Source organism: Salmo trutta, chromosome 24 (assembly GCF_901001165.1).
Source record: "Salmo trutta chromosome 24, fSalTru1.1, whole genome shotgun sequence".
Lineage (NCBI taxonomy): Eukaryota > Metazoa > Chordata > Actinopteri > Salmoniformes > Salmonidae > Salmo > Salmo trutta.
This window is the reverse complement of record NC_042980.1, coordinates 39379398-39394211: the sequence shown is the minus strand read 5'-3', so window position 1 is coordinate 39394211 and position 14814 is coordinate 39379398. Positions and strand designations below refer to the sequence as shown.

General features: G+C 44.3%; 1 protein-coding gene across 4 annotated transcripts; it reads left to right on the top strand.

Annotated features, from left to right (window-relative positions):
• The first annotated feature begins 278 nt into the window (after positions 1–278).
• LOC115161278 (transcription factor Dp-1) lies at positions 279–14725 on the top strand. Of its 4 annotated transcripts, none has more exons than XM_029712118.1 (12): positions 279–464; positions 3065–3108; positions 3228–3294; positions 3640–3743; positions 4466–4587; positions 4790–4955; positions 9302–9448; positions 9578–9646; positions 9775–9926; positions 10135–10301; positions 10528–10609; positions 13523–14725. In XM_029712118.1, exons 2-12 carry the CDS (start codon positions 3097–3099, stop codon positions 13659–13661), a joined length of 1227 nt encoding a protein of 408 aa, XP_029567978.1. In that variant the 5' UTR covers positions 279–464; positions 3065–3096; the 3' UTR covers positions 13662–14725. The 4 variants fall into 4 exon arrangements, with proteins under 4 accessions (XP_029567978.1, XP_029567979.1, XP_029567975.1 ...); XM_029712119.1 differs by having other exon boundaries at positions 297–313; XM_029712117.1 differs by lacking the exon at positions 279–464 and adding an exon at positions 487–1219.
• Positions 14726–14814: the final 89 nt, after the last annotated feature.

The window sequence follows — 14814 nt, the reverse complement described above, 5'->3', positions numbered from 1 at the left end:
TATCACTGAACAGGTGAGTCATTATGACACTGACCTCTGATTTGCGATGATTTTCAAATGGATCCTTACGATTTACAAGCGGTTTCTTTGCAATTTGATCAGTTAAAAATAGGATTTTGCGTGTCAGTTTCAAATCCCGGAAAAGGGTCCTGAAACGCCGAACACCTGGAGACCAATGGAAGAACGCGGGAAAGGAGGCCCTGCCCTAAAAGGCGTGGCTTTACAGGCACGGAATGCCTGCGTCATGTTAAAACTATCCAATCCGAAACGTCAGATATTAGACACCGCCAAGATTGGTTTGAGAGAAAGGATGGTAAACTGCTTAAGAGGAATTTCGAGATTAACTGCTAACAAAGTCAATAGACTTTCGTCGTTGTCGATTGAAAGGAGGATTTGTCTATCTAGCTATCAAAAAGAATAGCCTACCTGCTTTAAAAGTTGGAGGTAGCTTGTTATGTTAGCAAGTAAGCTAACCATTTTGCTACTGCTAACTAGTGCATTGACCGAGTTGTCTTGCATGCTACTACTGTAGCTACTTCCCGTTGTTTATGCCAACTCGCTAGCTTGCTAACGTTGGCTAATTTATCCATCAACTGTTCATCAAAATATTAGTCGTGTTCTTGTAACTAGCCAGTTATATAGCTGTATCTTTCGCTCGCATGTTTGTGTTAAATATTGCAGGCGTAGTTAGCTAACATTTATGCCGTTTTATATTAGTTGTTTGCAGATGTATTCTCTAAATAACGTGGTTTGCGCTAGCTACGCTTACTCTTCCAGTCTTCGCTTTTCGACCACTTATTAATGACACGTTTTATTTTAGCTTTATTATAACTAACTATACATTTACTTTTTTATTTAATCGCCCGTGGCCTTCAAGCGCGAGTAATATTATTCATAGTTATTAGCAAGCTAGGTGACTAGCGAGGTTACTTTGAAAAGCATCCATTTTGAGATTGAGACGTGATTGACCAGAAAGCTGACTAACTGTAATTCCTAAAGGTCCGTGTATGCTCCCCAATAAAAAATACATCTATCTGATGCGTGGATTATTGGGTTGCTTAGAAACCTAAATGTATTAGCTAGCTAATATTTCAGAATCACGATAATTTGGCGTCTAGTTTTGTTTCCTGTTTGGCGATAGGGATTTAGACCTCCTCTTCCTCTGTCCTCGATGCCAACAAAAACAGCCGCCGAAGAAGCAGAAGAAAAGAGTGCACTTGTAAGTGCACTTCAAGTTAAACCTTTTAATTGCTCGGTCATTCCTGCTTGCAAATGCATGTTAGCTTTTATTAGTATAACCACATAATATCAAATTGGATCAGTTTTCTTATACACAATCGTTTTGCACTCGGAATCGTCTCAAAACGTGCCTCAATGAATTAGCTAATGTTGTTAGCTAGCCTGTAATATCACTAATGTTAGGTAGATAGCTAGCATCAGTTAGTCCCTTGTGCGAGCTAGCTGGTCATCGCAGAATGTTAAATGGAAACAAATTCTCATTACAACAAGTAATCAGCCATCCAGGCACCTTTTATTGTTGTAGCTGGCTAGCAATTTCTGCTCTGCTTGTAAACTTCGTGGGGAATCTCGGGTCTAGGACGTGGTCAACACCTAACGTTAGGCCTTACAGTTTGATGAAAGTTATGATAAGATATCATAAATATTAAAACATGAATGTCTGATACTCATCACAGCTGACCAGTCTCAGCACTTTGGAATATGCAATCGAAGTTGACTTGCAAAGATAATTTAGTCGACTAGGAATGTTTTTGTTCCTGCAATAGCGAGGTACTGTAGCCAGCTAGTGGTGCTTTTGTGCAATAGCTATGTTGCTTATAAACAGGCAGGCTTTGCTTCTTGATGAATAACGCAATCTGCTGCCTACCTTTGCAAACATGTAATGTATAATATGCAGTTCGTATAAATGTGCAATAGTTTGCCTGTGTGAAGAAAATAGTTATATCAGGGATTGTGAACTGTCCCATAACACCCATAGGCCTATACAACTGTTACACACGGGAGGGATTGAATGTATTTTTTTTTAATGCAAATCACGATTTTCTTTTTTGCTCCCCATACCAAAGCCATTTTACTTTCTCCAATGCCACCCTGAAGTAATTTTAAGCAGGTTAACCCCAATTTAAAATAGTTTATTTTCCAGCAGTGTATACTTCTATACACACAGACAGCTACAAATCCAGAGCTCTAACCAAATCAAATCACATTTTATTGGTCACATACACATGGTTAGCAGATGTTACTGCCAGTGTAGCGAAATGTTTGTGATTCTAGTTCTGACAGTGCAGTAATATCTAACAAGTGATCTAACAATTTCACAACAACTACCTAATACACACAAATCTAGGTAAAGGGATGGAATAAGAATATGTACATATAAATATATGGATGAGTGATGACCGAGCAGCATAGGCAAGATGGTATAAAATAGTATATATATATGAGATACAGTATATACATATGAGATGAGTAATGTAAGATATGTAAACATTATTAAAGTTGCATTTGTTAATGTGACTAGTGATCCATTTATTAAAGTGGGCAATGATTCGAGTCTGTACGTAGGCAGCAGCCTCTCTGAGTTAGTGATGGCTGTTTAGCAGTCTAATGGCCTTAAGATAAAAGCTGTTTTTCAGTCCCAGCTTTGATGCACCTGTACTGACCTCGCCTTCTGGATGGTAGCGAGGTGAACAGTCAGGCTCGGGTGGTTGTTGTCCTTGATTCACTTTTTGGCATTCCTGTGACATCGGGTGCTGTAGGTATCCTGGAGGGCAGGTAGTTTGGCCCCGGTGATGCGTTGTGCAGACCGCACCACCCTCTGGAGAGCCTTGTGGTTGAGGGCGGTGCAGTTGCCGTACCAGGCGGTGATACAGCCCGACAGGATTCTCTCAGTTGTGCATCTGTAAAAGTTTGAGGGTTTTAGGTGACACGCCAAATTTCTTCAGCCTCCTGAGGTTGAAGAGACACTGTTGTACCTTCTTCACCACACTGTGAGTGGACCATTTCATTAGACACCCTGCTCTATCATGGTTGCTCTCTGTTTCAGGGAAGTAATTGGTGACTTATCAGAGGAGGATAATGGCCAAAGATGTGAGTCTGATCAGAGACAACCAGGTGCAGTGTTCTTCCATGCTGGTCCTGATTCAATACAGAGACCAGCAGTTGAGATTTTACTGGAATAGATGTTGATGATGGTGTCTTTCCCACAGGTTGGTCTGATGGAAACCAATGGAGAATTGAAGGTTTTCATTGACCAGAATCGGAGTCCCAGTAAAGGTGAGTAAAACAGTGTGTTGTGTTCCAGATCTGTTTCATTCAATACCGGTCTCTGTCAGGTATGTCTCAACTCAACAGCAGGGGGCAATGAGACTGCACAGATGTAGCTCATCTCGTTTTACTCCTTTGACAACATTCTGCTCATCTAATCATGGGCTTCATTATCAGACAGGTGTTCTATAGATTCTGGGTACACTCAGAATTTCCTTTGGGTCAGTAAGCTTGCATCCTATAGGGCCTCCTGTCCCCTGAAGCCATCTACCTGAGAACTGGATATGAAAAGATGCAGCCATTTTGTGGACAGTGGTTCCAAGTAACCCTAGTGTTGACTCTGTCCCCTCTCAGGTGTCCTGTCTCTGGTTGCTGTCCATCCTGTGTCAATACCCATGGCCAAACAACTACTACCTAAAACCCTGGGGCCCTCCAATGTCAACATTGCTCCACACATGGTGAGTGTGTCCGTTTCCCAGGCCCCCTATTGCATCTACCACAGAAATATCTCAACCACAGACTTGATGACAAAGTATTTTATTTTGACACAGTGTGGTAGAGTGCAGGTTGTTATTTGCTCTCAGACATTGCAAGCACAACCTTAACTGCAAGCTCACCACTTAAATACACTTGCTGAAATCTCTACACAGTTTAAACCACACACAGAATCCATGGTCTCTAAGCCCCATCCATTATCATTGTGACGTGACCGGGGGTTGAGCCTAAGCTGATCAACCTCTGCAGTCAGCAGGATTACTCCCATCATCCCATTACATACATGGTAATATATATATATATAATATATAATGGGGAACAGCTTATGCTTCACCCGATGACCAGCCCGTAGACAGTGGAATACATCACCTACCTGGCCTGCCTCCCATAACAACTATGAGCAGGAAGTTCTCTTCACCTTATCACCCCAGAGAAGGTTCACCCCACCATAGGCACTTGGTACATTATGAGTCAGCTGCATAATGCTCTTTCCATCTTGAGGGAGACACACTTGCCACGCCATGATGTCGAGAGTCAGTTCAGATTGCTCTGTTGTCGGTATGTGTACTGCATTTTGACTGCTTGGTGCAAAGCAAGTTGTTCTATGGGAATAATAAAGATTTTCTATTTTACTCTAAAACTAAAATGGTTGGGTCCTCTCTTCCCACCCCCCCACTCCCTGTAGGTGATTGGTACGCCCCAGAGGCCCAGTGTTTCCAGTGCCATACTTGTGAACAGCCCTCAAACACCCAACTCCCAGTTCCTCACACAGAGCCAGCCGGCCGACGCGTCGCCATGGTCCTCGGGGTGAGTCACTACCCCCCCAAAAAATAATTCTACCACATCCTGGCAGGTCACTTAGGAGGCACCCCCTCCTCTCTGTTCATTGATAGAGAAGCTATTTGAGCACCTAGCTGGTTTTAGATGTTTAGGTATTGTGTGCGCCTGTGTGCGATATACCAGTGGAATCTAGAAGTAAACAGCTGTTTGATCACTTCTTTGTCCACAGGAAGCGTGGTAAGAAGGGGGAGAAGAATGGCAAGGGCCTGAGACATTTCTCCATGAAGGTGTGTGAGAAGGTGCAGAAGAAAGGTGTGACCACCTACAACGAGGTGGCAGACGAGCTGGTGGCGGAGTTCAGCGCTGCAGACAACCACATCTCCCCCAACGACTCAGTGAGTTCTGAATCTGTATGCACACACTGCATAGGGCTATACCTCAGAGCAGGCAGGGGAGGTATTTATGACATCCCTTTTTCTCAGGTGGAATTCTCCATTATGACATCGCACATTCTGTCTGACTGAATAGGTCCTCATCAATAAAATGTGACAATACGGTGCAGAGTGTTTGATTTTGCTGCCGGAGGGCAAGAACACCCCTAGCTCTATTAAAACCATTGACAACTACGTGCCATTTTCAAAGGATTGTTATATGTAATAACTATTTGGTTTTAATATCATCTATTGAATATATCTATCAATAAAAACGTGGTCAGATAAAGCATATGCTAAGCTACAGGACTGTTTTGCTAGCACAGACTGGAATATGTTCCGGGATTCTTCCGATGACATTGAGGAGTACACCACATCAGTCACTGGCTTCATCACTAAGTGCATCAATGACGTCGTCCCCACAGTGACCGTACGTACATACTCCAATTAGAAGCCGTGGATTACAGGCAACATCCGCACTGAGCTAAAGGCTAGAGCTGTCGCTTTCAAGGTGCGGAACTCTAACCTGGAAGCTTATAAGAAATCCCGCTATGCCCTCTGACAAACCATCAAACAGGCAAAGCGTCAATACAGGACTAACATTGAATTGTACTACACCGGCTCTGATGCTCATCGATGTGGCAGGGCTTGCAAACCATTACAGACTACAAAGGGAAGCACAGCCGAGAGCTGCCCAGTGACATGAGCCTATCAGACGAGTTAAACTACTTCTATGCTCGCTTCTAGGCAAATAACACTGAAACATGCATGAGAGCACCAGCTGTTCCGGAAGACTGTGATCACGCTCTCCGCAGCCAATGTGAGTAAGACCTTTAAACAGGTCAACATTCACAAGGCCAGACGGATTACCAGGACGTGTACTGCGAGCATGCGCTGACCAGCTGGCAAGTGTCTTCACTGACATTTTCAACCTCTACCTGTCCGAGTCAGTAATACCAACATGTTTTAAGCAGACCAAGAACACTAAGGTAACCTATTTAGGCAGGTTACTAAGGTAACCTGCCTAAATGACTACCGACCCGTAGCTCTCACGTCTGTAGCCATGAAGTGCTTTGAAAGGCTGGTCATGGCTCACATCAACACCGTTATCGCAGAAACCCTAGACCCACTCCAATTTGCATATTGCCCCAACAGATTCACAGACTTTGCAATCTCTATTGCACTCCACACTGCCCTTTCCCACCTGGACAAAAGGAACACCTATGTGAGAATGCTATTCACTGACTACAGCTCAGCGTTCAACACCATAGTGTGCTCAAAGCTCATCAATAAGCTAAGGACCCAGGGACTAAACTCCTCCCTCTGCAACTGGATTCTGGACTTCCTGATGAGCCACCCCCAGGTGGTAAGGGTAGGTAACAACACATCCGCCACGCTGATCCTCAACACGGGCCCCTCAGGGGTGCGTGCTCAGTCCCCTCCTGTACTCCCTGTTCACTCATGACTGCACGGCCAGGCACGACTCCAACACCATCATTAAGTTTGTCGATGACACAACAGTGGTAGGGCTGATCACCGACAACGACTAGAGAGCCTATAGGGAGGAGGTCAGAGACCTGGCCGTGTGGTGCCAGGACAACAACCTCTCCCTCAACGTGATCAACGAGATGATTGTGGACTACAGGAAAAAGAGGACCGAGCACGCCCCCATTCTCATCGACGGGGCTGCAGTGGAGCAGGTTGAGAGCTTCAAGTTCCTTGGTGTCCACATCACCAAGAAACTAACATGGTCCAAGCACACCAAGACAGTCTTGAAGAGGACACGACAAAACCTATTCCCCTTCAGGAGACTGAACATATTTGGCATGGGTCCTCAGATCCTCAAAAGGTTCTACAGCTGCACCATCGAGAGCATCCTGACTGGTTGCATCACTGCCTGGTATGGCAACTGCTCGGCCTCCGACCACAAGGCGCTACAGAAGGTAGTGTGAACGGCCCAGTACATCACTGGGGCCATGCTTCCTGCCATCCAGGACCTCTACACCAGGCAGTGTCAGAGGAAGGCCCAAAAAATTGTCAAAGACTCCAGCCACCCAAGTCATAGACTGTACTGGAGCGCCAAGTCTTGGTCCAAGAGGCTTCTAAACAGCTTCTGCCAAACAAGCCATAAGACTGCTGAACAAATAGTCAGATGGCTACCCAGACTATTTGCATTGCCCTCTCCCCCTCTTTTGCACCGCTGCTGCTCTCTGTTATCATCTATGCATAGTCACTTTAGTAACTCTACCTACATGTACATATTACCTCAACTAACTGGTGCCCCCACACAATTGACTCTGTACCGGTACCCCCCTGTATATTGTCTCGCTATTGTTGTTTTACTGCTGATTTTACCTGTTGTATTCGGCGCATGTGACTAATACAATTTGATTTGATTTGAAAGCATAGTCTGAACTACACATTTCCGGTTATTCCGCATTTATCTTTAACATCAGTCATACAGCAAGCAACTGCATGCTTTTCATGATCAGTAAACATCAGTTTACTGTTTTCAGATACGTGAGGGTAGCCTATCCATTTGGCATGTAGCTAGGTAGCTAAGCAAACAGAGTGTCATTTAGCTTGCTTCATCAGAGATTAGGCTTTTGGAAAGAGCTTGACATTGGCAAGTCCTCGTCCCGGTAAAGTTGTCAGTCGGACTACTGTCATCACCACTATAGATGGCAAACAAATATAGCCACCTAGTTCATCCCCTGAAAGTTGGCTTGTTAACTAGCCATATTGATGTGATCTGTTAGCTAGCTAGCCAATTTGACGTTGGCCGTCAATCAAAGTAGTCTGTCAGCAGCAATCGTGATTAAACACAGAAGAATACACACCTCTCTCTGACAGAACACCTCACTATGACATCACTCTCTCTTACAGAAGTCCTCATTATGACACACCTCTCTCTGACAGAACACCTCACTATGACATCACTCTCTCTTACAGAAGTCCTCATTATGACACACCTCTCTCTGACAGAACACCTCATTATGACATCACTCTCTCTTACAGAATTCCTCATTATGACACACCTCTCTGACAGAACACCTCATTATGACATCACTCTCTCTTACAGAACTCCTCATTATGACACACCTCTCTGACAGAACACCTCATTATGACATCACTCTCTCTTACAGAACTCCTCATTATGACACCTCTCTCTGACAGAACACCTCATTATGACATCACTCTCTCTTACAGAACTCCTCATTATGACACACCTCTCTGACAGAACACCTCATTATGACATCACTCTCTCTTACAGAACTCCTCATTATGACACACCTCTCTGACAGAACACCTCATTATGACATCACTCTCTCTTACAGAATTCCTCATTATGACACACCTCTCTGACAGAACACCTCATTATGACATCACTCTCTCTTACAGAACTCCTCATTATGACACACCTCTCTGACAGAACACCTCATTATGACATCACTCTCTCTTACAGAACTCCTCATTATGACACCTCTCTCTGACAGAACACCTCATTATGACATCACTCTCTCTTACAGAACTCCTCATTATGACACACCTCTCTGACAGAACACCTCATTATGACATCACTCTCTCTTACAGAACTCCTCATTATGACACACCTCTGACAGAACACCTCATTATGACATCACTCTCTCTTACAGAACTCCTCATTATGACACACCTCTCTGACAGAACACCTCATTATGACATCACTCTCTCTTACAGAACTCCTCATTATGACACACCTCTCTGACAGAACACCTCATTATGACATCACTCTCTCTTACAGAACTCCTCATTATGACACACCTCTCTGACAGAACACCTCATTATGACATCACTCTCTCTTACAGAACTCCTCATTATGACACACCTCTCTCTGACAGAACTTTAATATCACTTTCTCTCAGACAGAACACATCATTGTGGCATCGCTCAGACAAAGCAAACCTCTTTATGTTGTCACAATTTCACAGACACAACAAACCTGTTTAGGAAATGACGATTCTCTGACATGGTCTTCCTCAAGCCTAATTTACTTGCGCTACTACTGCTTCAGTGTTTGGACATCGAACGTCCTCTCTCGTCCACATAGGGTTTTGCGTCCACATTCACCTCCTTGAAAACTTCTGCTGCGATTTTGGAATCAATGTGCGGACAGGAGCGGACATTCCAGGAGGTAGACGGCGCGGAAGTTGTAAATTAGGCTTTAGGACACTGGTTTTCTTACGAAATCACCTCAAAAATCCATTGTAAGCTCTCTGCACACACAGGAATCAAAGTCAGAGATGAACCTCTTCCCCCTCTCCTTGTAGCATGTGTACGACCAGAAGAACATCCGACGGCGTGTGTATGACGCGCTCAATGTGCTCATGGCCATGAACATCATCTCTAAAGAGAAGAAAGAGATCAAGTGGATTGGTCTGCCTACCAACTCAGCCCAGGAGTGCCAGAACCTAGAGGTAAGTCTATGCGCGTGCGCACACACACACACACACACACACAGTCACCTGGCCAACTATGAACTCTCCTCACTCCCCCTTTTCTCTTATGCTCTGACACCCTGTCTGCGTTCTGCTCTTCCTTTGTAGGTGGAGAGACAAAGGCGACTGGAGAGAATCAAGCAGAAGCAGTCACAACTCCAAGAGCTCATATTACAGGTGATCATAGGACACGCCTGCCTCATAGACAACAATACAATCAATGATTAAGGGAAGCGTAAAATACAAGACCACGGGTTGACTTAACGTTATTCTAACGTTCTCTCCGTGATGTTCCTCTCCTGCAGCAAATAGCCTTTAAGAACCTGGTGCAGCGGAACAGACAGACGGAACAGCAGGCCAACAGACCTCCGCCCCCCAACTCTCTCATCCACCTCCCCTTCATCATCATCAACACCAGCAAGAAGACAGTCATCGACTGCAGCATCTCAAATGACAAGTCAGTGACTGTGTGTGTGTTGGTGTATGTCAGTGTTAATTGATCATCAATTAAAGTAATGTAAAGACATTTTATTTTGTCCAACGTCGAGGCCATGGCAACACACCGATTGAGTTTTTCATGGTTGAATGTTTTTAATTAATTTATTCATGTTCTAACCATGCTATTATATTCTTAATTTCTTCCTCTCCCATTCTGCTGTGTTCAGGTTTGAGTACCTGTTTAACTTCGACAACATGTTTGAGATCCACGACGATATTGAGGTGCTGAAGCGCATGGGCATGGCCTGTGGCCTGGAGGTGGGCAAATGTTCCCCGGAGGACCTGAAGGTGGCACGCAGCCTGGTGCCCAAAGCCCTGGAGCCCTACGTCACAGGTCAGAGGTCATTGGGATCAGGGGTCATAGCGTATGCTTAAACTTAATGCCCAAATCATCTGTCATAGCTTGAGTCATCGAGCTACACACAATCTCTATTAAAGTAAATTAATTGGGCATTGTAAAACGCTGATAATTCGGGGTACATTGGCTATGAGAAACAAGGGCCTGTGTGGTTTTCTCTAAGGTCTATATGTGAATGTGTGTACTACTGTCTGTCACATAGAGATGGCCCAGGGTCCCATCAGTAACGTCTACATCACTGGAGGATCCTCCACCAACGGGCGGCGCAATCAGGGCCAGGGCAGGTGAGTCTCTCTCCTCTTAGTCAGGCTTGCCACCGGCACATTCACATAGAAATATATGGTAACTCTTAGGGATGTAACAATTCACTGATACGCATCGGTCCCCGATTCAAATGTTTAAGATACAAGTGCATCAGTCCGCGGACCCCAACCCGATCCAAATGTAGCGGTCAGAAAATCAATACAAACGTTACAAATCAGCAGTTCACACATTTCTTTAGCTCATATTACATTCTTCCTTCCAAAAATACATCATCTCTTATGACAACTGATACTTCCTCTCCTTCAGTGTCGAACTGCATGTAACTGTGTTGACAGTCATTGAGCTACAAGACATTTTGCGTGCTGAACAACCTCAGGGAATACCGGTAGGCTAGTCAAACTGCACACTGTGCCCAGCTTTGCACACTGGCCAACGGGAGGTAGGCGGCCTGTTCCTGATCTGGCACATTGCGCAGCAGCTTAAGCATTCAAATGATAAAATGACTTGCGTGATATTAGGCTTTATGAGTTGAGTGACAACCTGTGTAATTAGTTGATTGTTATCTATGCGCTGTTGAAAATTGTGTTTTACCGGAAATAAAAGGTAATCTACCGGAGACAAGTCATCTGGCTATACCTGCTGAACGGGGCTTACAATGGATTTTATTTTGATTGTTCAGGTTCACCATCAGCAATTATTTTGGTCGTTTTTCATATGTACAGGGTTAAGTTGATAATTCCATAACGAGGACAGCAATCACTTTTGTGAGGCGCACTGCATGGCTGAAGCGAGAGAAGAGATCACCACTCTCTAAAAACGTCCAAACCGTTTGATTTTGAGATGGGAGGGTGGGAAAGTTGTGCTATATATTCATTGACTATGTCATAGCTAATTTGTAAATAATAAATATTGATACGTAACTAGCTCAAACACAATCTGCAAAAATGACAAGTTAATTAGTGGGTTATGGTGATTTCAGAACCAGAGTGTGGGGACAAAATGGGCTACATTGCCCAACCTAATCCGATAGTGGTAGTGAGTGGTAGATGCTTAGTCTCCCTTATGGCTCAGCTCAGGTGCCTACATAGTACGTACACCATAGTAGTCGGCTCAGACAGATCCAGATCAGAGAGGCCCAGCTCACGAGCTTCATCAGCAGCAGATTTTCATTTAGAATGGAAAATCAATGTGTTAATGCAGCAAATGTTTGTGCGATTCGTTCTCTAATCAAACTAAAACGTTTAGTTCCTGTATGGTTTCGGAGCCCATGTGTCTAGATATAGTGCCTTCGGAAAGTATTCAGACCCCTTGACTTTTTCCACATTTTATTACATTACAGCCTTTATCTAAAATAAATTAAATTGAAAATCTCAAATCTACACACAATGCCCCATAATGACAAAGCGAAAACAGGTTTTTAGACATTTTTGCAAATGTATTAAAAATACAAAACAGAAATACCTAATTTACATAAGTATTCAGACCCTTTGCTATAAGACTTGAAATTGAGCTCAGGTGCATCCTGTTTCCATTGGTAATCCTTGAGATGTTTCTCCAACTTGATTGGAGTCCACTTGTGGTAAATTCAATTGATTGGACATGATTTGGAAAGGCACACACCTGTCTATATAAGGTCCCACAGTTGACAGTGCATGTCAGAGCAAAAACCATGAGGTTGAAGGAATTGTCCGTAGAGCTCAGATCTGGGGAAAGGTAGCAAAAAATGTCTGCAGCATTGAAGGTCCCCAAGAACACAGTGGCTTCCATCATTCTTAAATGGAAGAGTCTTGGTGGTTCCAAACTCTTCCTAGAGTTGGCTGCCAGGCCAAACTGAGCAATCTGGGGAGAACGACCTTGGTCAGGGAGGTGACCAAGAACCCGATAGTCACTGTGACAGAGTTCTTCTGTGGAGATGGGAGAAACTTCCAGAAGGACTGCCATCTCTGCAGCACTCAACCAATCAGGCCTTTATGGTAGCGTGGCCAGACGGAAGCCACTCCTCAGTAAAAGGCACATGTAGCCAGATTGGCGGTTTCCAAAATGCACTTAAAGACTCAAACCATGAGAAACAAGATTCTCTGGTCTGATGAAACCAAGATTGAACTCTTTGGCCTGAATGCCAAGCGTCATGTCTGTCGGAAACCTGGCACCATCCCAGTCTGTGATGCATGGTGGTGGCAGCATCATGCTGTGGGGATGTTTTTCAGTGCCAGGGACTGGGAGGCTAGTCAGGATCAAGGCAAAGATGAACAGAGCAAAGTACAGAGACATCCTTGATGAAAACCTGCTCCAGAGCGCTCAGGACCTCAGACTGGGGCGAAGGTTCACCTTCCAAAAGGACAACGACCCTAAGCACACAGCTAAGACAACGCTGGAGTGGCTTTGGAACAAGTCTCTGAATATCCGTGAGTAACCCAGCCAAAGCCCGGACTTGAACCTAATTGAACATCTCTGGAGAGACCTGAAAATGGCTGTGTAGCAACGCTCCCCATCTAAGCTGACAGAGCTTGAGAGGATCTGCAGAGAGGAATGTGAGAAACTTCTCAAATGCAGGTGTGCCAAGCTTGCAGTGTCATACCCAAGAAGACTTGAGGCTGCAATCGCTGCCAAAGGTGCTTCAACAAAGTACTAAGTAAAGGGTCCTGAATACTTATGTAAATGTCATATTTCAGTTATTTATTTTAATTATAAATTAGCAAACATTTGTAAACCTGTTTTAGCTTTGTTGTTATGGGGTATTGTGTGTAGATTGATGAGGGGGGAAAAAACATTTCATCAATTTTAGAATAAGGCTGTAACCTAACAAAATTTGGAAATAGTCAAGGGGTCTGAATACTTTCCGAAGCCACTGTAGGTATTGAATTGTCCTGAAAGATGCACATCCCTACAAACTCTACGACTCTCTTCTTCCCCCTCTGTATCTCTCTCTGTAGTGACAGCGGTGCAGATGGTCCCCTGGCCTCCAGCTCTAATGACTCTCACTACAGCAGCTCCCGTGTTGAGACCCCTGTGTCGTACATGGGGGATGATGACGAGGAGGACGACTTCGATGAGAACGACGATGAAGATTAACTTTCTGCCGCGCCAAGCCTCTCGAACAAGCAGTCTGTCTCTCTTTCTCGCCCTCTCTCTCTGAGTATCTCTCTCTCTCTCTGAGTATTTATCCCCCTCCAAGTATCTCTCTCTCTCTCTCTCTCTCTCTCTCTCTCTCTCTGTAAGGGGCGTTGAAGAATGTTTTTCTGGGTATGAAGGGTGTGCAGCCCTCTTCTCCTCAGAGGGGGTGGTCCTGAATCACATGATGCACATTGGCTCTCTGGGAAGTGTAGTCTATGGCTTTGGCACTGTGGATCGTGCACTGTGCATTTCTCTGTCTATTATCACCCTCTTCTTGGCAAGCCATCCCGCTGGAGAATAAAGGGAAAAGAAACATCTTCCAGACAACCCACTGCTGTTGGAGAATGTATAGTGTTCCTTATGTGTGAAATAGTTAGCTTTGTTATGTTTTGATTTCTTTGGACAGACTCAATGGTGAACCACTGTTTCAAGATGGCTACCAGTGCAACTGCCCCCAGACCGCTGGCTCAGAGACACTCACTGGATCCAAAATGTCCAGTTTAGTCGCCACAACGCCCTAAGAAAGTTTGGGACTGCCTTTCGAAAGTGTGGACACTGTTTTGTTATCCCCCTCTTTTGTGGCATTGATATCAATGGGCTGGTGTGTTGGGCTAGCTTCCTCTCATTCTGTAGGCAGCTGCTTTTCTGGTCCTTATTTGTTTAAGTTTTGGAGAGCGCCCTTCCACACCATGGTAGTGTTTACAAGTGACGGGCACGAGCGAGGAAAATAACTCTCCTAGCCACGCTCCCCTATAGGAAAATGTTAAGCTTTGTGTTTGAATGATGTAAACTGATCCTATGAAGATTGTAGTTTATAACATCCTTTACAGGTCAGTGGCGGAAGGAAGACCTGGACATGATTGATGTATCTAAAATGTGGGTTGTATAGGTCTGTCTCCATGGACTCCCTTCGAAGATCTCCTTTTTTAAAAAAACTGAACAACATGTACTGACTCTTCCAAAATACCTTTTCTGTAATCTAATATAATTTTGCCAATTAAATATAGAGAATGTTTTAACAAGTTTACTTCAGTTAGTGGTTTTGTGCAGTGTTATAATCAGAAAAGCATATGGAATTTTGCACTACTCAATTGGCTTCAATAGCTGAAAT